At 40.6% G+C, this 27,010-nt stretch overlaps 1 protein-coding gene across 2 annotated transcripts in view; it reads right to left on the minus strand.

Moving 5' to 3' along the window:
* The window catches only part of cdh4 (cadherin 4, type 1, R-cadherin (retinal)), a 179,808-nt gene that overhangs the window by 83,611 nt on the left and 69,187 nt on the right, over positions 1-27,010 (minus strand). For both annotated transcript variants that reach the window (XM_019268399.2, XM_010755587.3), the window contains exon 3: positions 22,522-22,545. In XM_019268399.2, the coding sequence (XP_019123944.1) occupies positions 22,522-22,545 (24 nt within the window). The remainder of the gene's footprint in view (positions 1-22,521; positions 22,546-27,010) is intronic.

Consider the following 27,010-nt stretch of genomic DNA (forward strand, 5'->3'; position numbering starts at 1 on the left):
AGAGAAAGAAAGGAGGTGGGAGCGCGTGGGGCTTGGAAATGAATTCCAAGGCAGCCGGTGTGTTTGCTCATCTTTTTTCATGCTTTCTCTTAACTACAGTCGGAGAGCGGCACAGTGAGAGAAGAGACAGGAGCTGGGAAGATGGAGAGGAGGAGACAGGGCAGTAGACAGAGGGATAGACATGATGGAGTGACAGACAGGCAGAGAATCAGGCAGAGGGGAAGAGAAATGAGAGAGACAGAATGGGGTTTACAGCTCCAATATGTCAGAGTTAGTTTGCAAGATGAAGCAGCAAAAAATATCAACCAATTTCCACAGTGCTGACACACCCAAACTAATACCCTGCATGGGGCATTAAAGTCAGCCTTGTGTATGAAACACGGTGTGACACATGTGGCCTCTGTATTGTCTGCAGCATCTGTTGCAGGGGCACAGATGGCAACGGCCATCCTCGCCACCGCTCCGCCTCGTGGGAGACGTGGACTGTGATGACGTTTTACTGGCAGCGTGGGCCATCTGTCAACACATGACAGCCCGTTTTCAACTTCCTTTTCTCTCACATAAATGTGAATCCAGACACGTGGGGGTAGGTCATAGGAAAAAAAAAGGTGTCGCCATGTGAAGGATGGATATTTGTACGGTGTGCATGAAAAGGTCAGGGCTCGGCGCTTATTGCGGCAGCAACATCAGTGAAACCCTGGAGCGGCAACAGCGGTGAAACCCCAGATCCTCAACAAAGCTCTGTCAGACTGCAGGAGAAAGCTGTCAGCGCAGACGCCTAAACCTTTACCGCCCTACCCTCTCCCTCACACTCACTCTCGCCTCGCTCTGACTCATTGTGTCAGCTCTTCAAACACTCTCCATTCTCTCCTGCCTTAAGCTAGACGCATAGAGCAAAAGGAAGAATGAGTCCATCTTTGGCTGCTGTAAACAAAAAGGAACATTCTTTGTGGTATGTGAATTTCCTCTCCCCTGTCTGCGTGCCACATCAAAACTGCTCTCCACATGCGAGAAGGAAACCTTCCCCCATCATTTACTGGTCCTTCGGTTATTCGCAGATAAAAATAAATTGAAGGAGGGGGGAGGATAATGAAGATATGATGGGGACAAGGCAGAGACAGTGATCCAGGAATATTGAAATTGACTTGAATGCCTCAACCGTTTTCTCCTCTCATTCGGTCTGAGTGGTGATACAGGCTCATTAAAAATTAATCGCTCTACTATGAAAAGAGTGGACGTCTGCATTTTGGATGGAGTGAGAGACAGCTAGTTATGTCTGGACTGTCTGTGGCTTTGGTGTGTGTACGACTGTGTCTGGCTCTGCAAAGACTGACGTTTGAGGAAAGGAATGGTGCATTATTCAAAGCTGTGTAAACCAAAACTACTGAATACATAATAACACAAAGAGTCTACAGCCACGCTAGCAGCTCTTTATGACTTTGCATAGGATACAATGCTAACATTAGCATTTATAAATATAGTTTATAATTGTATTGGTTTAGCTCCAAAAGGTACAGGTGAGAAATTACAGAAATTTTGATCTAAGGATAATGATGATGATGATCTCCAAGTTATTACTGAGGGGACCAAATGTCATGGTAATCCATCAACAATTGGTAGTCGAAACCATATAATACCAACATTACTGTAGCACCGCAGAAAAAACTCCAAAGTCATGCAGAGTCATCGTCTGGGGACCATGAATCACCAAAACATCTAGTAGATGGTGAGATATTTCACTAGATAAGTAAAATGTTTGACCTGCTGGTTAAAAGTCAGTGGATCACCAATGGCATTATGAATTCATTCTCCTTGAACTACACATACCTGTACCAAATTTCATGGTAATCCATCCCAAAGTTGTACAGATCTGTAAGCAGCTGACTGAGCATGGCTACATTAGTTTTAGAGATTTATACTACAGAGATGAAGAGTGACAGACACAGACAGTCCTTCTCTCTATGTCAGCATATTCGGCAGATTTTCACATTTCAGCACTGAGACAATGTTTCCTGCGTACACCATTAGCACATTATTTAAAAAAACTGAAATAATGGCCACAAGGGACCAAGGCTATAATGTGTTCAGAGCAGAAAAGACATTTCTTGTTCATTTACGTTTTTTATTGTTCGGAATCTGCAGACTATACAAACCCCAGGGATCAAAGTTAACAGTTGCCCAAGTGTAAATGAAGGAAATGCTCAAGAGCAAGAGACGTCATTGTTCATTTAAAGGCATCACAGATCCAAATAACTTGCATAGCTTTTTTTTTTTTTGAAGTCAGAAGATCTTAATAACATAAGCCAGAATTTGTTCCATGTGAATGTATTTCTGTGCTGTACTACAAGTGTATTCAGTGGATTCAGGAAAATAGCAATGTTCAGGTGAGCATGTTATTTACCAGGTACAAACATACTTCAAAAATATAAAATAAATGAGATATCCAGTTCCTACATTGCGCCCTTGAATATCCTCAGCATTTTATAGTTTTGAAAATGCTGAAACTGAATAATATGACGAATGCTGCTTACCTTTACACCTCATCAAATGATGAAAAGCAAAAGCAAAAAAAAAAAAAAAAAGCCTCAGTATGAATGGACAAGGACGTCTCTATAAACCCACGGAAGAATGTGGTCAGATGATAGTTTGTCTGCACTTAGAGCAAAAGAACACTCCTGCACATTTATTCCATGAGACGGGTGCGTAGGAGAGGGACAAGTGGATCAAAAGTTGAGCTGTCTAATATGTGAAACATCAATGCTAGACCTTCATCAGAAAAATTGTTTGTGTCAATGAAACGCCTTTTTCAATAGGGAGTGGCTGAATAAGTCTGCATCATATTCCCCATATGCAATAAGAAGGTATACAAGCTCCAATAGCATACATGGATCTATACAAATAAAACGTTATTATTACACATGCACTCACTAAAAGATACATTCTCGTTCACAGATATTACATATTACATTTTTAGATAAACCTGTAGGGATGCTTTTGCATAGCAAGTTTAAAACCTGTCTTATAATAAATACAATGTGGTCTCACAAAACTCCAACGGGCAAACACTACATCAATGTAAACATATGTTAAGTAGGACTAATTACATTTTCTTTGACCCTGTCAAGACAGCATCTGTTTAATTGAGTAGGATCTATTTATAGGGATAAATACATGCCTATAAGGGGTAACTGCAGTCAAAACAACATTTGTGGATAACCTAGAATGTCAACACACAGCTTTGAATACTTAATTCTGATTGATCGATCACAGCATTCTGCAGACCCTGCTTCGAGTTGGGAGGTCTGCATCACCCTGTGGGCGTTATTTCAGGACTATCTTGCTGCATATTATAACTTTCTTAGAAAAAAACTTCACATCACTAAACATAAAAAAAGTCTTCATCTACAGTATATTAACACAGAGAATAATGTTGTTAAATGATAGTAAGTTTATGAGGTGTCTGCACATAGATGCATAGTTACATACTAACATTAGTACTATTATATACATATATATGGTTTACATTGAGACACTTATCTGTGTAGCTAGCTGTTATCTCAAGTCCATCTGGACTTTGAGGTTATTTGGATAGGAGTACCAGAGAGCCACCATCCTGGCATACTGTCCGGTGTGTTAATCCATGTAATACAATTTATGTTAAAAGAGTCATGTGGGATGGGGTTAAGGTTAAGGTTAAGGGCTATCTGTTGGGGCATCCTGAGAGAGGGGCTCTTTTTCTCTGTCCCTTTCTTACACAAGAGTTATATTATTGTTTATTTTGACTGCATGTCTTGAAAGCATAACCTTCATTGTATATAAGGGCTTGCCCTGCATAGCTGGGGAGAGTCTCATTATTCGGCCGGGGGCTCTCCAAGTAACATTTTACTTGTTACGATACTGAACTTATTGTAATAAATTTGTTATAAAATTAAGACAGTGTCGGCAGAGTTTTTCTTCAAACATCTTCAACTGCATCGCCACTGAATATACGACATCTGCTCTTAAAAGTCAACATTTCTAAGTCTGTTCTCTTTGTGTCGAGTGCAACAGGAATGCCAGAGGTGACTGGTAAGCACTTAAATACAAGTCGTATTCAAACACTCCCTTTTCATATCAAGACAATATTGTCACCTCTTAAGTTGATAGGTAGAACTTACTGAACTGACAGTAACTGTTAGCAAAGAGTAATTTACATATGCAGCTGTTACAGTGTTGTGAATGTAGTCTAATATTCACTTTTTTTTTTTTTAACTTTGTGTCTGTTTTTGGTGTCTACCAACGCCTGAAGTAAATATCTTTCTCTTTAGCTGTTACAGGCTGTCTGTCTGCCGTTACTAAACAGGGAGTGTGTGAGATTTTGAACTTTTCCTCTGCCTTCAGTCAAAAAACAAGATCAGTAAACCGAATGAACCAAAACAGTAATTGTGCAGCTGCCCAACTAAACAATGAGCTGAAATTTGCTGAGCTAAATATTTGGGGATAATTGGTAGAGATGACGCCTTTCACATTTTCACATTGTGATTTCATACATTGTTACTAATATTGATTGTAGCAACTTTAAACCTACTTAAATTGATTTCTTTCTTGGGAGAAGCTGGAAACACAGTATTAACATATTATACCTTGTGAAAATCATGTGGTGAACATGTTAGCATGCAACAATGACTTTACAGTACACTTTTTGACTACTCTATCTGCTTCAGCTGTCTGTCTATCCATCCATCCTTGTATATGTATGTGTCTTTTCCATCCTTCCTTCATGTTTAACAGCTTATCTAAATCTGAGCTGTTGTGGCAGACTATGTAGAATAGCACAGACGTCCTTCTACCCAGCCATGACCTCCAGCTCCTCCTGGGGGATCCTAGTTCCCAGACCAGATGAGATATATAATCCCTCCAGCAGTTCTGGGTGTGCCCCAGGGTCTCCTCCCAGTTGGATGTGCCCAGAATACTTCCACAGAGAGGCGTACTGTATGTAAGGTGTCCTGATTAAATTCCCCAAATCACCTCAACTGGCTTTATTTAGTGAGCAGATTCTGGATATCTGAGCTACTCAACCATCCCTAAAGGTGAACCCAGAAACCCTGTGAGGGAAACTCTTTTTGACCACTTTTACCCATGCTGTGAATCTTTTAGTCAGTACCCAGTGATCACGATCACAGCTGATAAGGTAAACTGACTTGTAAATTAAAAGGTGTAGTAAAGTATAAAAAACAAAAAGAAACATCTGGGCACATATTTATTAAGTGTCTCAGAATTAAGACTTCAATTAAAAAGTTAGTTGAAGCTTTATGTAGCTGTATGAGCTGTCAACGAGGAGAAAAAGTTATTTTTCAAGAGGAAATCACATCTGTCTCTGCCAACTAAAACCGATTAATGTATGACTTATACTGTTTTTTTCATTAGTAACACTATGAATGCAGCACATTCAATAAATGACAATCAGATACACAAGAATAGCATCATCTGTGGGTGCATGACAAGCTACTTATGCGCTATAAGTTCAAGGCTAAAAATTGATTTGTATCAAAACTAGTAAGAATTACCAACACATAAGTGGCATTTTATCTGTTTATTTATTTTTTTGCAAACAGCCTCCAGCGCTTGTGTTCGATCGAGCATAACGTCTCACAGAACTCTGCATAAAATAAACGTTCCTTTGCTACAGAATCATCACAGATGACGTTTTGCCTCTGCTGTGTTCGATTCATTCAGCACACACACAGACACGCCCACACAATCCACACCATCAAAGATCATGCCTCCATGCCAATGATGTACATACACTGAAACCGAGTTATTGAGTTACTTGGAAAAATGTCTCATGTGTGCTTGAAGCTATGATATTATGTGAGCTATAATAACCTGCACAAATGCAACGAAGGAACCAATTTACATAAAATCTTTGAAAATCCCATGCATTGCCTCACAAACCATTGACTATGTATGGATTTGGAGCATTAGGGTGCAATAAACTGTTAGTCAGGTGGCAATTTAAATATATCTGTGTCCAATATATAAAGACTGAGATATAAAGATATACAGATATAAAGAAAGACAGAGTGAGGAGCCCTTCCTATCATAAAGGTGGCAACTTAATTGCAGTCCTGCAGCAGCTGACCTTCGCGGGTTAAAGATGCTCTGGAGAATTCGGAGAAGTTAAGTTTACATTTATTGTTCTCACAGTGCAACACGCTGCCTGTATCCTTGAGGTCTGACAAACATACTGATTTCTTTCCTCATGAAACATTTGCAAAGCAGGAATATGTTTTGCACCACGCTCAAGGGTTTTAGGCCACTTAGAATCACCTTACTAGCCTGATATTCAGCCTAGATGTCCATTTCATTGCCACCACCATATTAATATTGCTGTCTTATTAACCGTCTGGCCAACATGTCACTGTCAACATGAATACGAGTTTTCAGAGAATGGCAGCACAGGGTTAATAAAACAAGGGTGATAGCAACACATTTGTGCACACGTGAAAATGTGAAAAACATAGCTGCTGCTGTGAACAGAAAAACTATTAAAACGGTTTCAGTGAGTTTAGTGTCTGACTGTGGCAGTGACAACACAGTTCATTTGCAGGTTTAAACTTAACTTCAAACATCTGTCAAATTTTTAAATAATATCTGTTTTAGGATTATATGACATCTGAAGCAAAATGTTTTGATTACAAATAATCTGAAAATAGAGAATATACGTAGGGAATTGGTGTGAAATAATTAGTGTTTGACCTTTTCAGTGCTCCTGTTGCAAAACGGTTACGAGGTGATACATTTCACTATACTTACGCATCGTTTATCTGAGAAGCCATGACAGCAGAATGAAAACAAAAGGTTGTTTTGTCAGATCACAAGAATGAAACACTTGTTGGAGATAATTATCATAATGTGTATGAATGTCTTTGATCATCCTTTTTCTTCCCATCATTGTTTTATCTTTGGTGTAACCTTTTGAAAAAGTGATATTGTTAACCTCTATATAGTTAGTGAGAGAAATATAGAAAAATACACCATGAAAGAGAGAGAGAGAGGGAGAGAGAGAGGGGGGTCGCTATTTAAATTGAAAGAACGACCATGTATAATTTAAGGACAAATGGCTTTCCCCTGAGACATCTCTGTCAGTTAATAGGTCACAGTTATTAACGCAAGAAACTGTTGCAGCTCACGGTACATCACAGCATTTTAGAAGCAATAATGACGGGAGAAAATGAAAAGCAAAGAGGACATTAAAGAGATGTGAGAGGAAGACAAGAAAGAATGGGGAGACAAAGAAAATAAAAGGGAAAAGCATTAAAAAATTAACAAGGATGCCTGGGAAGCTCGTGATCAGATAAAAATAGTCAGAAACAAAGAGGGATGAAGAGGCGACTCATGTTCATGGTGAAATGTGCACACAAGACCTAAAAAGTTTTCAGAGTGGTTGCTAATGCACTGAAGTACCACTGAAATGGTTTGTATTATATAAGCACTGAAACAAACCACTATTAAAAAATTCTTAAATAATCTTAATTTGTATTTATCTAATTACTTCCAAGAATCAGTATTTGTGAGCGTGATTTGACACATGAACAGATAACAAGTACGATTCATAAGCTTTTATGTCAAACCATTACTCATCCCTGTATTTGAATTTCAATGTGCTGAGAGTGCTTCAAGTCGAACAGGGCTCGAAATTCTGTGGCGCATTAACTGAAAGAAACACCACGGAAGATCATTACCATGGAATACACACACTGGAGAGCTGCAGAGAGCACTTGGTTAAAAAAAGGAAGAAAAATCTGAAATTGTTAACACTCCAAGCCTGGTACCCTTGTGTTACACAGACCGTAGTTCTTTGTAACGTTCCACAGAAAGAGCAAGAGTGTAAGAGGTTGTGAATGCTAGGCGTAGAAACATCACTTGAGCCGTGGACTTTCTACAGTCTGATACACACACATTTAAAATACATAAGAATGGCACGGAGTGTGCATCCACACACACACAGGAGGATGCTCACATAGAAATTACTTAAGTGTCTTTGGCCAAACTTCTACTATGGACTGAATTAATAAATATTAATAATACTGCTGCTGTTTCTGTGCTCAAAAATAGTCATGTGATGATGCAGTCATCTCCAGGTTTGGCATTTGTTTCTGTCATTTGAAGAGAGATAGGTGAATTACTAAGCATGTTCACCTGAAAGAATATACTGCATGACAGTTTTATTCTCAATTGTTTTTATTAATTAGTTAACTAGCATAAAGTCACCGTATGCTGTCAACACCTGTTTGTGATTAGACTTGAACCCTTCTAATGTGTAATGTGATGTGAATACAGTAAATGGAGTACGTGTGGTTAGCAAGAACTCCCCAGAATCACCTGCAAGAACTTATAAGAAAAAATAGGCCCATAGTTCCTAAAATGTGCACCAACATATGAGAACATCTTCAATATACATGCCCACACTAAAGAAATGATATCTACTAAGATTTTATCATGTAGCCGACTGAATTTTCAAATCTCTCTTTGTATCTTTTGTTTGAGTTGGTAGTGAGCCTCTTTTCACAGATGGTAAGTTTAATATAGTGCATAACTACTTTGTTTGATGAGTTGTGTCCATATTTATATACAGACACATATATGCATACATCTGATTGTTTTTCAACTCTGTTGAAGTGCACACACATGTTTGACTATGCATGTCAGAAGAAACAAAGGAAACATGATAATTATGTTATAATGTATTTTCAGAGCTTTTAGTCTTGACATCTGTGTTTTCAACTATTGCCTAGGGACTCCACATGACAACTCTGCCATATATTCAGAAATGTTATTATTATGTACTGACAAGTAATAAAAAAAAACGATGCGGGGTACACGTTTCTTGAATTAAGCCAAAGCCCCTTGCAGTGTCCGTGTGCACATCCCTGGCCTGTTCATGCACATATGCATCATTTTTGTTCACATGTTATCAGTCAGCCAAATATTTTGCAACCTTCTGAGTCCCTACAGACTGTCAGACCTCTTAGCAAAGAACTGAGCATCCCGAAGATACCCTATTTAAACTTCAGCTGCAGATCATCAGCTGCTGCATTCTCTGGCTGACTTCCCGCTCGTCAAAGCAGTATAGGACATTACTGTACAGGTTGTGTGAGAATACTTAAATAAATGTGGCAGCAGTGTGCGGTGTTGAACTAATCACTTAACAGGTCCACTGAGGGAGCGTGCTTGCCGCGAGCCTGCACTCAACACTGCTGAGTGAGAGGCAAGGGTGTGTGTGTGTGTGTGTGTGTGTATGTGTGTGTATGTGAGTGCACTGAGGATGACTGAAGGGTTTTGGCAGAACGAGGTCACTCTGTTCTACCAGGTGAATTTGTGTGGGGGTGGACAGGATAAGGAGATGTGTTTGTGTATGTATGTGCATGTATGTATGGTTTCACTGTAATGCCTGGAAATGCACCGCCAAATTGTGTTTTCAGAAATGTAATTTTGCATTTTTTATGACCAAAAAACATTAAAGTGAAGTAAAAATAACATGGATTGTTACTTCACAACTTCACTAATGGCATGGCATCAACAAGAGCACAGAAAGCACATTTCCAGTGAGATGAATATACTGTGGGTCCAACTTGATTACTCATCATTATAATGGCAGGGTGACAAGCTGACAGTGTATCTGCTGGATTCTCTTTGTTTTCTTCTTCCAGGAGAGTGGCAGGTGGAACTGGGGGAGCCTGTGGGTTGTACCCGATTCAAGATAAAAATTCAGTTACTATTTTAATCTTATACCAGCTAAGCACTACTAGTCCCCTCCATGCGTGCTTATTTTATCTCTTTGACAAAAATATTTAGGCATCTGTTTTTGAACCCTACCAGGCAAATACTTCCGTGTGCATGCAATAAAATATAAATACGCAGCTAATGTGGCCCTCTGTGGACCCAGGCAGCGATGTGATGTGATGTGAACACTGCACTGCTTAATGAGTGTCTCAGGAGAAGGCAGGTACATGTCTTCTGTCCCTCCAGCCAACCCAGAGCAGTGCCCTTCTCTCTCAGCATCATTAACTCCTCCAGTAATGATGACAAAAACACACACTCGTGTAATGAGGTTAAGTTACATTTTTTCGAGTTGACACTACAATAAATGCAAAGCTACATAACGTGTCAACACAAAAAGTCATCATAATGAAGTTTATTAGTTGAGAAAATTCACAATAGAAATTCACAATGGCACACATCTTGGAAGGTGATGTTGTGCTACTTAATCATATTGTTAATGAGTGACTAATAGAGGAGTTGTTTTCATAAATGCCCATACAGGCTGTGTCTCAGGAGAACACTTTTTACTGTTTGATTAATCCAGTTCAAGATGTCTTGGAGCCCTGTTATCATTTGTTACCCTACAGGGTGCATTTTATTTTCTCCTTCAGACAAACAGCCTTTCATTTATCACATCCCAGGCCGAAAAGACACCTGTCGCATAGCTGGCACCAGAGAGAGGGTGGAAAGGAGAGCCTGGGGGAAAACTAATGTTCAATGTGCTTCGTCCTAAATATTAACCAGGCGCCTCCTGCTCTAAACCTGCTGATGGTAGCCACTTCTCGATGGACTGAGGGAGGATGCGCACCAATCCTCCATGGACAACACTGCCCTACTTGTACGGAGGTGACCCTCATGTGTTCTACACAGCCCTAACATTCACCATTGTTATTTATGAGCTCACAAAGGTGTCCTCTTGCAGGGAGACCATGTGCCACCTGTTTTAGCACTAGGTTAAAGTACGGCGCAATGTAGTCTGTAAAGGTGAAACTGGAGGTGCCTGAGTGGAGCTAACCTACTCGGCAAAATGGGATACAAGTTTTAAACTAGGCTGCAAGCTTTCAAGTTAGTAACTAGCTGTTAGGCTCTAACAGCAGATTTACTAGACTCATTTTGAGGTGCGAAGGGGACCGCTTTTCAAATACTAAAACATTGTTCAATTAAGTGTGATCGTGATAATGGACATAACAGACTCCAGATGAGATACTCAACAAAATTTCCCAACAACTACAACAACTTTTTTTGTCTGTTGCCACATCTGTCTTTCAGTTTACTGTGAGACTTTGAATGTGTTTGCTTTGAAGCAACAGATCAACATTTTGGCAAACGCTGAGAATTTGGTGAGAAAATCATTATTACTGTCATGTCTGTACACTAAATATGTAGCTGGAACCTGTTAGCTTAGCCTAAGCCTAACCCTAGCATTAAGACTTTACATTATAGTTAACACATTATATCTCGTACGTCCAAATCATACTAAAGCTGAAGGGAAACTATAGTTTGCCCTTTTTCAGAGGTTATGCTGGACAGAGCCAGACAAGCTGTTCCCCTTCGTTTTGTATAACCAGCTGCAGGCTCCAGCAGGCTATATATTTACTGAGTGATTTCAATTTTCTTATTTCTTGTCAAGAAAACAGATAAGAATATTCCCCAAAATGTTGAAAAATTTAAAGAAAGGCAAGAACATGGAGAGCACATAACAGGAAATTGATACGACACTGGGTCAAACTGGCAAAACTTGACCCAGTGTCTGGAAACCAGAGGCATCGGAGTCTGGTCTTGTTTTTTTTAACTGTAACTAGCATTTATTTCACATTTAATGCGGTGTGCCACACTTGGTTTCAGACATTAATGTCAGGGTGCAAGAGTCCATACAAATATTTGATGATTTAAGGTTAATTTCTTAACAGTGAAAGTCCTTTCACTCTCTGCACAAAACTTCTCTCTTAAAGTGCTCACGTACTGTAAAAAAGATTTTATGCACCTCTGGCTTTATAAAACCAGGTGGGCTTTAGTATGGGATTCAGCTGCAGGAAAGAACAGAGACCTTTGCAGGGACACCTTGAGCAATCCCTTACTGCTGATTCTTTTATTTTCTTTCTCTCAAGGAAGGTTCCCATTTAGGCCCGCAGTCAAGCAGAGAATTAAGGATGTAATCAGGACTGAAGATAGCCATCTGGACTGTATTTGTGATTAAATGAAGGGGATATAGGTTGGCAATTTCCTTATTAAGTGCTGTTGTGCTGAATAAGGCCCCTTGGGGTTTATTATCTGTTCTTTAAAATTCATGACATTGAGAAGAACTACAACAAAGACCTACATCATTCAGCAGCTCTCGGTATGGCTGAGGATGCATAAGGGTGGAGGTTATTACTGAGTTTATCCTCATGGAGGTTGAAGCAGCATCCCGGAAATGATTCCCCATTTCTTCCTCCTCATTTAAGTGTGCTGTTGTGCATTTATTCAAGCATTCTGTGCATGTAGACCAAATGTACACATACACAGGTACATGTCCAACCATTATACTGGTATTATATATACCAGTATAATCTTGTACATTTCAACCTTTATGAGGATACAGGATACACTACAGGCACACATACACACACACACACACACACATATCCCTTCACAGGGACACACAAGCACAAAGGTAGACATGGTCAATGGACTCAAAGTGAACCTTTGCAGTACGTCAAAGAATCAAGGTTGAGCAGAGGACTCTCTTTCCTATAATGAAGAGGAGATAGTTAATCTAGCATTAACGCATGGCTCCCCATGAGGAAACACCATGATTTAGGGAGATGTGGAGGTCTTCAGTATGCATACATACGCACGCTCTCTCTCTCTCTCTCTCTCTCTCTACCCCTTTTCTCCATGGTGATGCAGACACACCACAAAGAGGGCTTGAATGAAATGGGCGTCAAACAGACATCGATTTCTAATAGGGAACTTTCTGGATCAGCGTGGGGCTTGGCCTAAGTCACGTCTGTGCTTCGGTCAAGGACACCATGTGTGGGAGCATCAACCGAACCTGTCTCTCTCCGCCAGGCACCAAATGAACCGCCGCAGCAGGACACAGGGATCAGAGAGCAGTGGGAGTCTCCTTTCATCTCTTGGGGATTAGCACTCCCATAGGAGAGAAGTATAAATGTGTGTATGTGTGCTGTGTAACACTCCATGAGAAGTATCTACCTTTTAGCCACAGGCTACACACTTCCTGTTTCAGCTACATGCTGTGAATTCCCCCCCAAGGGCATAAATATATGAGGCTCCATAGGCAAGTGAGAGATGAAGAAGCAGACATCCTCCTTGGGCGAGTTTTCTTAAAATAAACATGAAACTCTGTTTGTGTGCTCTTTCCTCATGTGCAACAGTGACGGTTACCCCACTGTAGGTTAATAATATTTAAAATATTCAGTGTGTAAAAACACTGTTCAAAGCTCCCCGTTATGTTTGAGGGGGAACCAATTTGTTATGAAGCAGTGAACACAGTAACAGAAACACCAAAAAAAAAAAACACTGACGTGCTGGAGAGTGCCATCTGTGGTAATTCTAGTACAGACATTAAACATGCATGGAAACAGTGAAGGCGTCACTGGACTGTATTCACTTAGTTCTATTGAAGAAGTAGCGCTACGGGGTGAAAGGTAAGGCAAAGAGCAAAGCCATTATGGAAATGGAATCGCGTGACAATCTGTGAGATCCTGGATCATCAGCCTCTTCACACTAAGTGACACCTTTAGTGTTGCTGCAGCGCGTGAGCTCCAAGGAGCACAGAGAGAGAAAAAACATGCGACACGGATGCAGTCAGTCTTCACCTTCCTGCCTTTTATTGTATTCTTCACTCTTTATCTTGACTCTCTTCGCACACATGCGGCAGGTCCAGTCACATGTGTACACAGCCCCTTTATACCTTCCTTCATTAATTTCTCCTACGCAGCCTGACACCGATGGCAACTCTTCACACACTGTCAGGAGAGGGAGTCTGTGTGTCTCACCTTGCTCCTTTATTGATGTCACTACTAAGAATAAGAATGACTCCTGCTGTGCTCTGTGTCCTGGATACCAAGAACAACCACTCAGCTCTAACTCTTCAAAGCTGCCTGTCTGCACATATCGAGGTACTTAGTCTCACCATGAGGCAATTTAGCAAGATTTATGTCCAATTACAACAGTCCAAATGTGAATACATCAGATCTTATTGCCCATTACTGAATAAAAACTGGAAAGCTTACATTTGGTCATATGTGAATGAGTGATCCACTCAGTTTTGATGACAGTGTTTTTTTGTTTTTTTTGTCCATATATCACCCACTGTAAATATGAAAAACAAATTTTACAACTGCCGACCTCTTCAATAAGTTATTAGAACATCCAGACAGTTCAACAGTACGGCCCACCAACCCTGTTCTTTTAAAAACAGACCTGGCCTTGCCATAGCTGAATGCCCTGGCACAGCCGTTCACCTGCGGTGTGCCCACCATGCCAGCTTAAGCCCGGACACCAGGCTCTGGGCAGCAAGCAGCGGGCAGCTCATAAATGAGTAATGGCAGTCACATTAACATTCGGTGGTAGGGTAGGCTAAGGGCAAAAAGGAGGGGGACCCAGGGAGTGCAGGTGCTCCCTCTGTCTTATAAAACAGCAGCTGATTAATGTTTGATTCTAGCTGACCTCGTTTTTTCGCTAGCACAGTGCAGTGCTAATCTACAGAGTAGGTGAGAGCGAGAGTGATGGAGCTGTAAGACTGGGTGAAGAAAAACAGTTTGTACAGGTGCTGCTTGGAAAGGTTGAGCCAGCAATATGCTGTCTTTCCTCAGGCCCTAAAGTGAAAAATATCAGCGGCACAGAATAGTTCAATCAATTCAAAATGAATTGGAGCATTCATATGATAGGGCATGAAAACGATCACGAGGAATGAGGTGAGGACAACAAAGGGGCCTTTTTGAGTGGGTCACAAATATTGGCTGCTTTACAAGAAAAATATATACATATTTCATAAAATTTCAACATCTACAAGAGATTATTGGTGAAAACTTTATGACCTTTTTAATTTTTTTCCAAAGATTTTTTTGCTGTTTCGGCACATCTCACTTAATGCTATGTTGTTAGATAAAAAATAAAAAAAACTAATTACATAATGTACAATGTAAAAGGTAAATGGATTATGTAGCACCTTTCTAGTCTAGTCTAGTCTGACCACTCAAGCTGCTTTTACACTACATATATCATTCACCCATTCATATACTGCTGGCATTTGCTGCCAACTGATCATGAGTTTGGAAGATAATCATTCACACACATTCACACACCAGTGTTACAGGCTTTGGGAGCATTTTGGGGTTCAGCATCTTGCCCGAGGACACTTCGGCATACGGACTGGAGGAGCCAGGGATCTGATTAGTGGATGACTCACTCTACCTCCTGAGCTTCAGCCACAACGACATTGTATGCACTAATGTATAGTTCGAGGGTGGTAAATCAACAATATGGGCAGTGTTGTCTTACAGAGCTCAAGGGAAATCAAAAAAAGCAAATTAGTTTTCCTTAATAAAAAAGGTAAAATAAGAAAAGTTCACTTTAATGCTTCGATACGTAGAAAACAAGCCTAATATTGCACACACAGTTACATAAAATCCACTGAGGACACATATGGATGCACCGGAAGACTGAACGATCTGTCTGATGCCTGATGCAAGTTGGGTGTTGATTGGTTTCAGTTCAGATTTTTAATGTGGCATTTCTCATATTACAGTAAAGCAGTACACTATAAATATCTTTCCGAAAATATTTTAGATGAAATACAGTCCATGCAGTAACAGAATCCTGATTCATATTTGATCAGGACTGCCTAGTTTGACAGTTTGATCTGAGCCTGCTGCGTTGTACTGGATAAAGTTACGGGTGAGTCGTGTTTATGCAAATTCTGATATGTCAAACAGTCAGTCAACTTGAGATGTCAAATGCATCATGTGGATGGATCTCCTGTTCGCCATATAAAATAAATAGGATCCAGTGTGTCCTGCACCATGCTGTCAGCTCTGTGAAAACTGTGCTGCTTTGAGTCAACATGCTTACATGCTTACAATAACAATGCTAGTTGATGTTTAGCAGATATAATGTCCACAGTGTTCTAACACACTAACATTTGCTAATTGGTACTAGTCAGTTACAGCTAAGGCTGATGGGAATGTTATTAATTTTGTCATAGCAGCTTTATAGCAAATATTTACAAGATTTGACTCAATGATGGCACTAGGAAAACAGTCAGGGGATCACAGAGGTCGCATCATGCGTAGGATGTGTATGTCAAAAGGCATTCCATCCATTAGTTGGCAAGAACAGTGAGTCAGCCTCATCATGGAGCCAGAGGAAAAGTCGAGAGACCACAAAAGTCGTTGGAAATCATCCTCTGGGGACTATGAATTTCATATATCCAATATTTGTTGAGATATTTTGGTCTGAAATGACAGACCAAACAATACACACTGCCAACCATAGAGCCGCACATTTAGCATGTTTGTATAGGACCTGAATGACAACATTAAATATTGAAGCTGAAATGACTCTGCTCACATACAAACCACAGCTGAATGGAAAAAGCCAGAGATTGCTGGAGATTGTCAGAACTATTGTGGAAAATTCAGGCAAGCACTCACAGAAGTTGATGTAGATGAAGCAGAAAGCAGCAAGTGGAAATAATAAAATAAAAAAATAAAAAAACAGCTCAAGTATTTATCATACGAAATTGCACACACTATGTGACGCATCTACTGTGTGAACACCTCAACAGATAGTCACATCTAGTGCCATTTATAAAAATCATCCACATGAATGTTTGAGGATGCATCGTGACAGATCGTTAATTCTTCTATTCATGAAATGTCAACGGCCATGCTGCCCTGCTGGCTTGGTGAATGGTGAATGTGCTGTTTTGGATGGTGAGGAAGAACACTGTAACACTAAAATGATTCTGACAGTTGCGTGACTGAGGAGAAGAGAAAATTAGAGTTTGTCATAGGTGAGAAAGATATGCCTCTTTATATAGTACTTCACACAACATAGATATTTCTTTTCCAGGGAGGATACTTAACACAACTCACTTTCTCTCTCTCCAAAAGTATGAGTGGTAATACTTTGCATTGCATTACATTGTAGACGTGGATCTATTTCAGTATCTAAGCCATTGTTTGGTATAACAATAGTAATAACATGTAGGGCTGTGATGATAACCACTTGACTGCAATACCATCGTCATTATCGTCACAACTGACCGTCAGACAGTCATGTTAGTTTTTTAACCATTCAAATGAATTGTTCTCATAAACATGTCCATCTGCACAAAGGACTCTGACACAATGATATCATTCTGATATCAGTGAATTCTTCTTCTGCTTTCAGTGGTGTTTCTGCTTTCAAGTGCAGATGAGCAATAATTACACAACAGTGTTATGTCGTTAATGGAAAAAGGCCCACTGAGGCTGGAAGTGCTCTACATAGCAAATTTACCTCTAAATGGGAAAACTGCAGCAGTGAAGAAGTGAGTCAGATAGAGTTTAAATGATATTAATGTGTCAAGTTAGTGTCGAAGAAAGTAATTTGGTAACCTAGAGGGAAGTGCAGTTAGAATAAACGTCAAGGAAACAGGAACTCAGCAGGTTTTGTCAGCTAGGATGTTGACATGCGCCGCGAGAAGTCAGCTCCGGCAGTAATCTTATAGAAGTGACAGATTAGTACTTACATAAAACGTCTGGCATGCACACATACACACATACCCATAAACACAAATGCAGCATGCGCGCTCATTTGCCCACACACAGAATTCAGCATATTCTCACAGTAGCAATGTAATCTGTGAGTGTAAGAAACACTAAGAGGTATTTGTGATTGACAGGCAAATCGTTTGTGCTGAAATACCATTTGACAGAGAAAAGCACAAATGCAAGAGTTAAAAGTCAGCCGCAGAAATCGTACACATGAAAGCGAACTTGAGTATTTCGTGTGGTTTTGAAAGGCTGAGCATCTGAGGTGAAATATGTGGAAAAACATCAGGCTTTTTTTGGAAAAGAAGAAACTTAATGCTCTTTGTGCAAACCCGGGTGCCAATCATGCCCAGGCTTCTTTGAGGGCCGGGCGTCGTGTGAATGTCAGCTCCATAGTACATTATAATTCAACTCCTGAAGAATGACAAGTTCCAACATTGCACCCGCTTCAGCGCGTGGCTCTGCCAGGAAGGGAAAACAGGGGTAATAAAAACCGCTTGCCTTTCTCTTCAAGAGACATTGTAATTTAACTGTTGGTAGTAGGCAGTGGCAATTGGCTTTAATAATGGTCTCTACACTCTAATTTGTGCAGGGATTTGCCCAGACCGGTGTTGTCTCACAGGCCCTCTAATGCTTCTGTGCAATCCAGCGCTCTAGCTGAGAGAAGAGGAGGATGTGCCTGAAAGTACCAGGTGGAGCAGAGAGGAGAGCGATATATAAAGGGACTGAGGGAGGGCTGGAGCTCCCACAGTGGGAGGTGATGATGGAGGGGAGAGATACTAAAGCGTGTTTTGCCATTTCCTGTTTCTCATAATATCCCATAATGTTGGTATAATTAACCCCAGGAAATGTGGCTTCATTAGTCCCAGCACGGGTGTTAAAATGAAGTGTGAACTAATTGGTCAAGTATACACCATGGCTGGAATAATAAAGGCTCAGTATGGTGATGTAAACAGTGGCCTTTGGAGAGACAGAAATTCCCCTAACAGCTTGACAACAAAGATGATTTTTTGTGATGCTTTATATATTGATGGAAAACTGAAATGGGCACAGTGAAAGGAAGGTGACCACAAGTGATATAAAAACACAAGTGCCCAATGAAGAAAAGCAAAAGATCTCTATTCCCCCATTTGTATGCTCTGAACCTCAGTACAAAGCCTTAGAGCTCACTGGTTCCAGCAAGTTTTTTCTCATCTAAATCACAAAAGAGACTTTTCCTCTAGATAAATGCATATCAAGCCTTATCTTTTTTTGGAACATATAATCCACTGGGGAAAGTTGGGCTTGTAGCCATTAGGCACTGTCCTCTGCGCCTTGACTCTGCGCCGTCTCAGCCTTTGTAGTAAAAGGTCGGAGCAAAGCTTTCCTCCATTCAACTCAGAGAGTTGGTCAAAGCCATGAGATCAAGCAGCTCCCACCTTTTTTTTATTGTAAGCCGAGACTTGAGTTGTCTCAATAGTTTTTGGAAGACGAAGTGTGAAAAAGATTCACCACAGAACAAGATCCACAAGATCTTATGTTTCCCCTGCTCTCCCGCAGGTTTGACAGCATTTCTGAGGAAAAGTTTGAAAATTTGGAAATGTGAGTCTTAAATTGGGTAAGAAAAAGGAGCTCCTCACTGGAGACAGGCTGCCATTTTTATGCTTGTTTGTTTCCTTCTTTGCTGCTTTCTCTCTTTGCTCATACTCTTGCACAAACCATCTGCCATACACGTCCTGTGCGACTTTACTTCAAGAGCTCTTAGTGGCTGTCTTCATCAGCTCAAGATCAGCTGCAGAAAAACAGCTTTAATTGGTACTGAGGGGGAAGAGAAGCAGAAGGGGTCGCACGCTTCACCACGTTTTAGAGAAAAATGCTTGCGAATGATCACAAATTGCATTCCACCCAGCTTCTCCTTGGCAAAGACATTAAATGCTAACATCTCCACATAGGTATTTTTTATATATAACAACATAATCTCTTTTGTGTTCTAAAGTACATATAAGCACACTGGTTTACAAATTAACACATGTTCAAATTAGCACTAATAAGGCAGGTTGAGATACCACATTCCTCTGTTTAGGGTCTCAGGTTCCTACAAGTGAATCAACTTGTCTGACTCAAATTGGCAGCTAAAATATATTTCACCCTGTCAATATCTCAGAGCCTTGAATTTGCCGTAGTAAGCACTGTGCTCTGCAGCCAGAACGACGGAAATAACAAATGTTAGAACACTGTTGAGCTGCATTCAGGATCTTGCATTACATAGGGTAAGGAAACCCTACAGAGTGCAGCCAACAGTGGAGTCCAATCCATTCCAGCAGGCAATTACATTATTTCACCAGGAAAGCTTCACTACAATTAGGCTGACAGAAATGGCCTCTCTGACACATCAGAGGAAACCAGGGTTGTTTTCCCTCCCCTTTTCTACTCTTTGCACTGTCAGGGTTCTTCTTGTGTTCTTTCAGAAGGGCTTTGAGACATTAGTTTCTGTTGTTGCTTTAGCTTTGGAGGCATTTCACAGCCCATTAGCTGCTCTTTCAGCCTCAACCACTTCTCAAAACCAGTGAAAGAGGGGATGGGGGGTGGGACACAGTGTGACGGAGATCGTACAGTAGGTCCATCTGGTGCAGAGGCGTTAACTTTACATGTGAAAATATAATCTATAGTGGTATACTAGGGAAGTGGTACAGTTAACAGAAATAGATTTACGGCTTTCTTTCTGAGAGTCAGATGAGTCGCTAAATGATGTCATCGCCTAATTCACATAATTTGCTATGTAGGAAAGGGGAATAATGTCGTGAGAGTCTCCAAAAGTCTCCAGAAAAAGTCGCTAGTCACTTTTTTGAAAAAGAATTTCCAGAGGGGTCTGAATACTCACTAACTTTAGTGAAGTGGTGTTTTATCTTCCTATCTAACTCTCTGCATGAAAGTGAACAGACATAATGTCAAACTATTACGTTAATGTACTTTGGCATTTAATGAAATATTGATATCTGAGAAGAAAATAACTGCAGAAAGATAAAGTACAGCTTTGTTAATTTCACCATAAAAAAGACACCAGATGCTAAAGCGTACTGTCTTAAATATAATCTGTGCTGCCTTTAGCAAAAAAGAAAGAAAGTATGAGCCTAATCAGCAGTACACACGTCTGGTTTATAGTTTGCAGATGTGCATGGCGCTTCGGCCAAGACAGAGTTAAGGTGGTTTCCAGTGCAGTTGATGGGGTTGAACAATTTGCACGGCTGGCAGAAAAACCATAATCAATCGGGAGACTATAGATAAGGGCCCTAAAACCAGCCGAGCACAGCATTTTCTCTTATCGCAATTACACCTTGCCCTCCTGCCTCAGGTACAGCCAATTAAGCTAGAAGAGGATGCGCTGCAGCCACTTCACATTGAGGACGACTATCAGACGACTCCAAACACACCCCATCACTGCAGAGGGGGCAGAGAGGAGCTTGTTAAGCACCGGAAGACACAGGCAGGAAGCTCAAGAATGTCCTGCACTGCAGGTATATACTGTATGTATATTATTTTACAAAAACACACATGCAAATGTGGAAATGAATGATGCATGCTCGAGTGAGTGATAAGCGGCATACTGCACGGCTGCCTGCTAACATAAAGGGACCAAGGGTGCACAGACCTTGCCCTTAGATTGCTGTCTCTCACTCTCTCATCTGCTTTTTAATCCATTCACTGCTCCACTCTTCTTTTTGTGCCTTTCATTGTGGAACATCATTCACATTATGTGACAACTCAGCAGTACAGAAAAGGGAAGGAGGTGTGGGCGAGGAGAGAACTCATGCGTGTGTTTTAATGTAAGAGCGGCAGGGCGGTTAAGAAAGGCAGAGACGGGGTCAAAATCAAGGATAACACTCATGATGAATACAAATCTTTGCCTATTGTGACTTCATATCCTCTGCTCTTTGTTCGGGCCTAACTGGATTGAAAAACAAACTGTCACACTGTTGCTTGCTTGGCAATGAAAAATTGATCACACAGGTCTCTCTGAGTCACACATTGCTGTCTCCTCCACCAACAAATGAGGGTTAACCAGGCACACGAAAGTAGACCTCAAGTGCCTGATCTGTACCACAACTTTACCCTTTTCTTCCCTCTCACCACTCTCACCACACACACACAGCATGCAGTGTTTTGTCTACACCGTGTGGTGCCACCACACCAATTTAGCTCAACAATTTCGCCCCAGAGCACCAACCTTCATGGAGAGCAGAGCAAGTTCAGCGAGGTGCCTTTTTGTCTCAGTGCCATACTGAAACACTGTGCTGACATGTGCAGTGCATCTATAAGCACACAAAGCTGTGTTGTAGAAGACGAAGAGTGTCTGACACAGGTGCTTTCATGCTCACACATGCAAAAGATATAAACAACACCCGCAGATGGACTCTCTGTTTCAACCTGTTTGACGAAGTGCTTCTCAAAGCACAGGAAGCCATTAATAACAGCATGACAGAGGGGAGCCGAATTCAAAATAAAATGAAAAGAGAGGCTGTCTCAGTGGGGGAATCCATCTACTCTGAATTTAAAGTACATTGAGATGCATTCCACTAAAGCTGGAAAAGGATACTCTTTATTGGCTCCTTATTGAATACTATTGGAGTCAAAAGGGGGTAAATTGACTAAGTAGGTTGAGGCAAAATGCGTGCAGGGAAAATATGCTATATTCAAATTCTGATTGGCCACATGGGTCCGCGGATGCTGCTTTCATAATTGCCTTCGCTTGATGTTTTTCTCCCCGTTTCAACATTTGCCGTGACATGCGATGCGATGCAGAGGAAAATAGCTTCCCGGTGATGCAAATGATGTTTGTGGCTCTGTGCTCCCCCACTGAGACTAACATCTGAGAATGGTTCCTTCCACATCAACACAAACAGCCAATCCTCTGTTGCAGGCAGAGTCCACGCACAGATGGCTCTAAATCAAGGGAGTGTGCGGCTGCGGTACTTACCACGTTCGCTGGACAGGGTGGTATCTGTCACCAAGAGAGAAAGAGAGAGGGAGAAAAGAGCAAGGGAAGAGGAGGGAGAAGATGATTAGAACATAATAGTCTTCAGTAAAAGTGGCATTGCAATACTAAAGTCAGTGTTAAACAAGAGAACAAAACAGATCAATTTCTGAGGATTAATGGAAAGTCACAGGCAATAGCCGGACAGTGACATATACAGAATGTAGGGCTACTATTGGAGAAAATTTGCTGTCACAACTGTGTAGTCGCTCACATTTGTCTTCGTCTATTATCCAGGCAGCACCATTTAACCAGAATACAGTTAGTTTTCTCTCTTATAAATCTTGTCATTGCCTCAAGCAGTGGGATTCATCATTATCTTCAAACACTTGTTGTGATGTCTATATTGCTCTTGTGCTCACTCAGTGAAACACAGGAGAATTGCAGGATATTGCATATGCACATCGCACACACTTATGTACACCGTCGTGGGCGGTATTTATACAGACCTTGGCACCACAGCTGGGTGACAGAGAGAGGAAAGGCAGCTGTGGACGCTCTTGGCGTCTCTCTCTTGGTCACCTGCCCTTCTTGTGTCCTTCAGCAGAATCGCTTAGTGAGATTTGATCAGAAGCAATCTCCGTGGCTCATTTTTGCATTTATTGCTTACATTTCTAAGCCTTAAAGCTGGTTGGAACTCAGAAAAATAACACCTTTGATCAGATGATCAGATATACTTGGTTTCTAAACACTAGGTTTAAGGACATCCTACTTGTCTGAATCCCAGTGATGAAAAAAAATCTATTTAAGATGCTGAGGAGAGGTTTTGAGTGAAATGATGATGTTGTACATCAGTAACGTTTTACTAAAAGTTCAAGATTTGCTGAGAAGAATACAATTGCCCTTGTTTTTAAAAATAAAATATTAAAACTATTGATCAGATTGCTATGAAATGTATACAGAAATTCATAGAACTGCTACAATACTGGCTACTACTCTTAGTCTTGTTTTATTAATTCATCCATCTATCCATTCATTCATTTTCCATAACCCCTTATATTTATTAGGGTTGCAGGGGCTGGAGTTGATCCCAGCTGACGATGGGTACATCCTGCACAAGTTGTCTGTTCATCACAGGGCTGACACATAGAGACAAAAAAACGATTCACATTCACATTCACTGATGGGCAATTTGGTCCCCAATTACCCTGTGAACCTGTGGGAGGAAGCCACAGCACCCAGAGAGGTCCCACACAGGCACAGGGAGAACATGCAAACTCCAAACAGAAAGGCCCCAGAAAGGTTGTGCCAACGGGTTTGAACCAATTTTTCTCTTTTCACATGCCTTACATGTAGTTATGTTATGCTACTTTTTATTTAGTAAATACTGTATACTGTACACACCTGCTTAAACATGTGGACTAAAATATATATTTCTTATGTTTAATTTCATCGTCATCATTTACCAAATTATTAATAGTGTTAGGAGGTTGTGTTGGACTACAGCCAGATGGAAGAGAATAAATGGAAGCTGTTGCATTTACTGGAGGCTGATCTCGATTGAAGTTCTGTTAAATGACTGCAGTTTAAATGTAAATGCATACCCTGTTTAAATAGATGTCTCCACTAAGTTGAATAAGTTACAAAGATATTTCAGGATGTGTATTTATTTTGTCGATTTTCTGTGTGATTGGTAGTATCAGTGGCAAGCTTATGGACTCTTTGGTTCGAGTTGTTATCATCCAAATGCGTAAATTATTTTTTTTTCACCCCCTCTGCGCTCATGTCTCGCCATAAATCCATTCAAGTTCATCTTTAAATCTCTGCAACTTTTTGACTTGTTTACAAAAGGCGAACACATCACTATCTAAATGAGAGTTTTGCTCATAGACAGCCCAACTGTCTCCATTCCTCCTCTCCATGTATAAAGGCTCCCCACTCTATCCCAACAGAACTTCGTACCGCACATGTTCAATTATTCATCTCCCTCTGTCAAGAATTCAGCCTTGCTAGCACTTGCCAGTATCCCCCACAAATTGGCAGGCAGGCTCATATTTGGCATATGGTGCAGAGCAGTGCTGCTTTTCTTTCTCTCTTCAGTTGGCCTGCTAACACTCCTGAGGAGCATGGCAACACACACACACTGGCATTTACACAGGCACAAGAGCACAGTCGCAAATACACGTACACACACACACACACACTTATGATGCAACACGTCTGTCAGTTTTGTATGTGAGACCCACACCCATTGAGTTACTGGGCATTTGTCCACTAACTCTTTGCAACAGGTTTCAAGGTTTTACAACAATAGCACTGTACATGCTGCAACAGCCAGATCAGCCACAGTCCACTGCTCACATTATTGGTATTCTCAAAAGTGTCTGGTTTGGTGTTATGGAAACATTTGCCGCCAATGTGAACAACGTCTTTTCTTTTGAGTTCAGCATGTTCTCCATTAGTGGCCCTGCACATCTCCACAGGGGACTTGTGGAGATGTGCATGTATGACTTCATGTATTCTTTTCAGGTTAAAGTTACATGATAAGCACTATGCTTAGGGCACCAAACTGTGAGGACAACACCAAAAGACAGAGGCAGGTTATCTCATGACACACTCAAACAGTGGTGTGAAGCATGTGTGCCTTTCATACAGACGGCATCACAGTAAGAAAAGATTAATGTTGCCTGAATGGTGTTTCTGCCAAGTCAAGGAAAGGTGTCCATTGACAGAGATGTATTGTGTGCAAAATCTCAGTGGTATACTCTGTGACCCACATATGTTGTAGATGGACCTGTTTACCTGCTTGACAAGCTTCTTTTTGCTGCTACAGCATCTTCAGCAGTCATTATGACAAACTTGTGATTGTGATATACATCATTATGATAGATTATCTTCTACAATTTAGGGAGCATTAGGTTGCATAAGACAGAAATACAGCACTCAGCTAAAAAACACAAGATCTGCTGATATTTAATACGGACAAGAGTTACTCCGGTTACAGTTTACAGCATTCAGTTTTTAAAAACAGGAGGTGACAGGAAACAGATAATTAATATCTAGTGTTCTAACTGATGACTGGTGATGTCACAGGTCTGACAGATCACGACTGCAGTACATTACAGTCAACTGTTCCTCTTCTTCTTTCTGGTGGCGTTTAGTTTTTTAGCTTTATCTTTTAAGAGATTTTTAAGTGCCATTTTATCACACACACAAGGACACTGGCAGTGCTGACAGGAAAAACAAAAAATAGAGCGCTTATTTAGTGCTGGACTACAAGTGTACCTCACTGCAGAATGTAATGCAATCGACTGCACATACCTGAAGACATTTTCAAAAACCTGAAATGTAGTTTTTATTATCTCTAATATGATCACCTGGGCACTCCCTGGAGGTGGAAAGAAGAAAACCGGCCATTGCTTGCATATAGTTATTTATTCAACTATTATTTATTGTTTTCATATTTAATATTTAATATTTTATATTCATATTTAAAGAATAAAGAATGAGCTGCAGTGAAACAGGTGTGTGACCTGTAACAGTGAATTTTGTGGGCTTACCCTTGCTCCCAGAGTAATGAATACAATTTTCTGCCAAACATCCCATATTCTTTTCTCTCTTTGCACTATTTGTATTCTTTTATAGTCACCCATCACATGTGACCTGGTTCTTTATGAAACTGGCTGCTGCTGTGAAAAGAGAGCCATTGATGATGCATACTCCCACATATTGCAAACTCACCCAAGGTCACACTTACTAATTTGACTTTTAATTAATGACACATTTTTAAGCTTTCACAAAGCACCAGATTACATCCGCTGTTATAATGTAAATGATAAGTGTGTGATTTTTCTGCAATAAAACGACTTCACTTTGTGTACTTAAAATTACAATACTGATTTTTTTTTTACTTGATTACTTATTACATTCTCAAAGAATAAAAAAAAAAGAAGCTGTGGGTCTTAATAGCAGTCTTGAAAGCAGTTAAAATGTTCACAACATTCGAACATGTTAAATCTCACACACAGTCACACACACATTGCCACTTTCCACGGGTATGTGCAGACTGATGTGAGCACGTCTGTTTGCATGCAGATGCATCCTTATGCCAAATCTTCCTGTTGCCCTTGTGATGACTAATAACTGGAGAGCATTTTCAGCTAATAAATAATACATTTAAGAGCCTAATCAAATTGAACAAATGAGTATGTCTAGAAAACTATTAATCAGAGAGCAAACGTGTATTTACAAATATAACACTGGCACAAACAATCAATTATTCATAAAGTGAATGCTGGGTAAGTGGGCTTCTTCCCGGGTGAGATGCTGCCATAATTGGAGTGGGACTACAGGAGTGCCGGCTGGTGTATGTGTGTGTGTGCCTATTTGTATCTGTGTGCTCACACACACACACACACACTCAAACACTTCTCCCCATGCGCCAAACTTCCCCCAAACATGACAAGAGCAGGCAGAGTCGGCTCATTACTGC

The sequence above is a fragment of the Larimichthys crocea genome, chromosome VI (assembly GCF_000972845.2).
Source record: "Larimichthys crocea isolate SSNF chromosome VI, L_crocea_2.0, whole genome shotgun sequence".
Taxonomy (NCBI): domain Eukaryota; kingdom Metazoa; phylum Chordata; class Actinopteri; family Sciaenidae; genus Larimichthys; species Larimichthys crocea.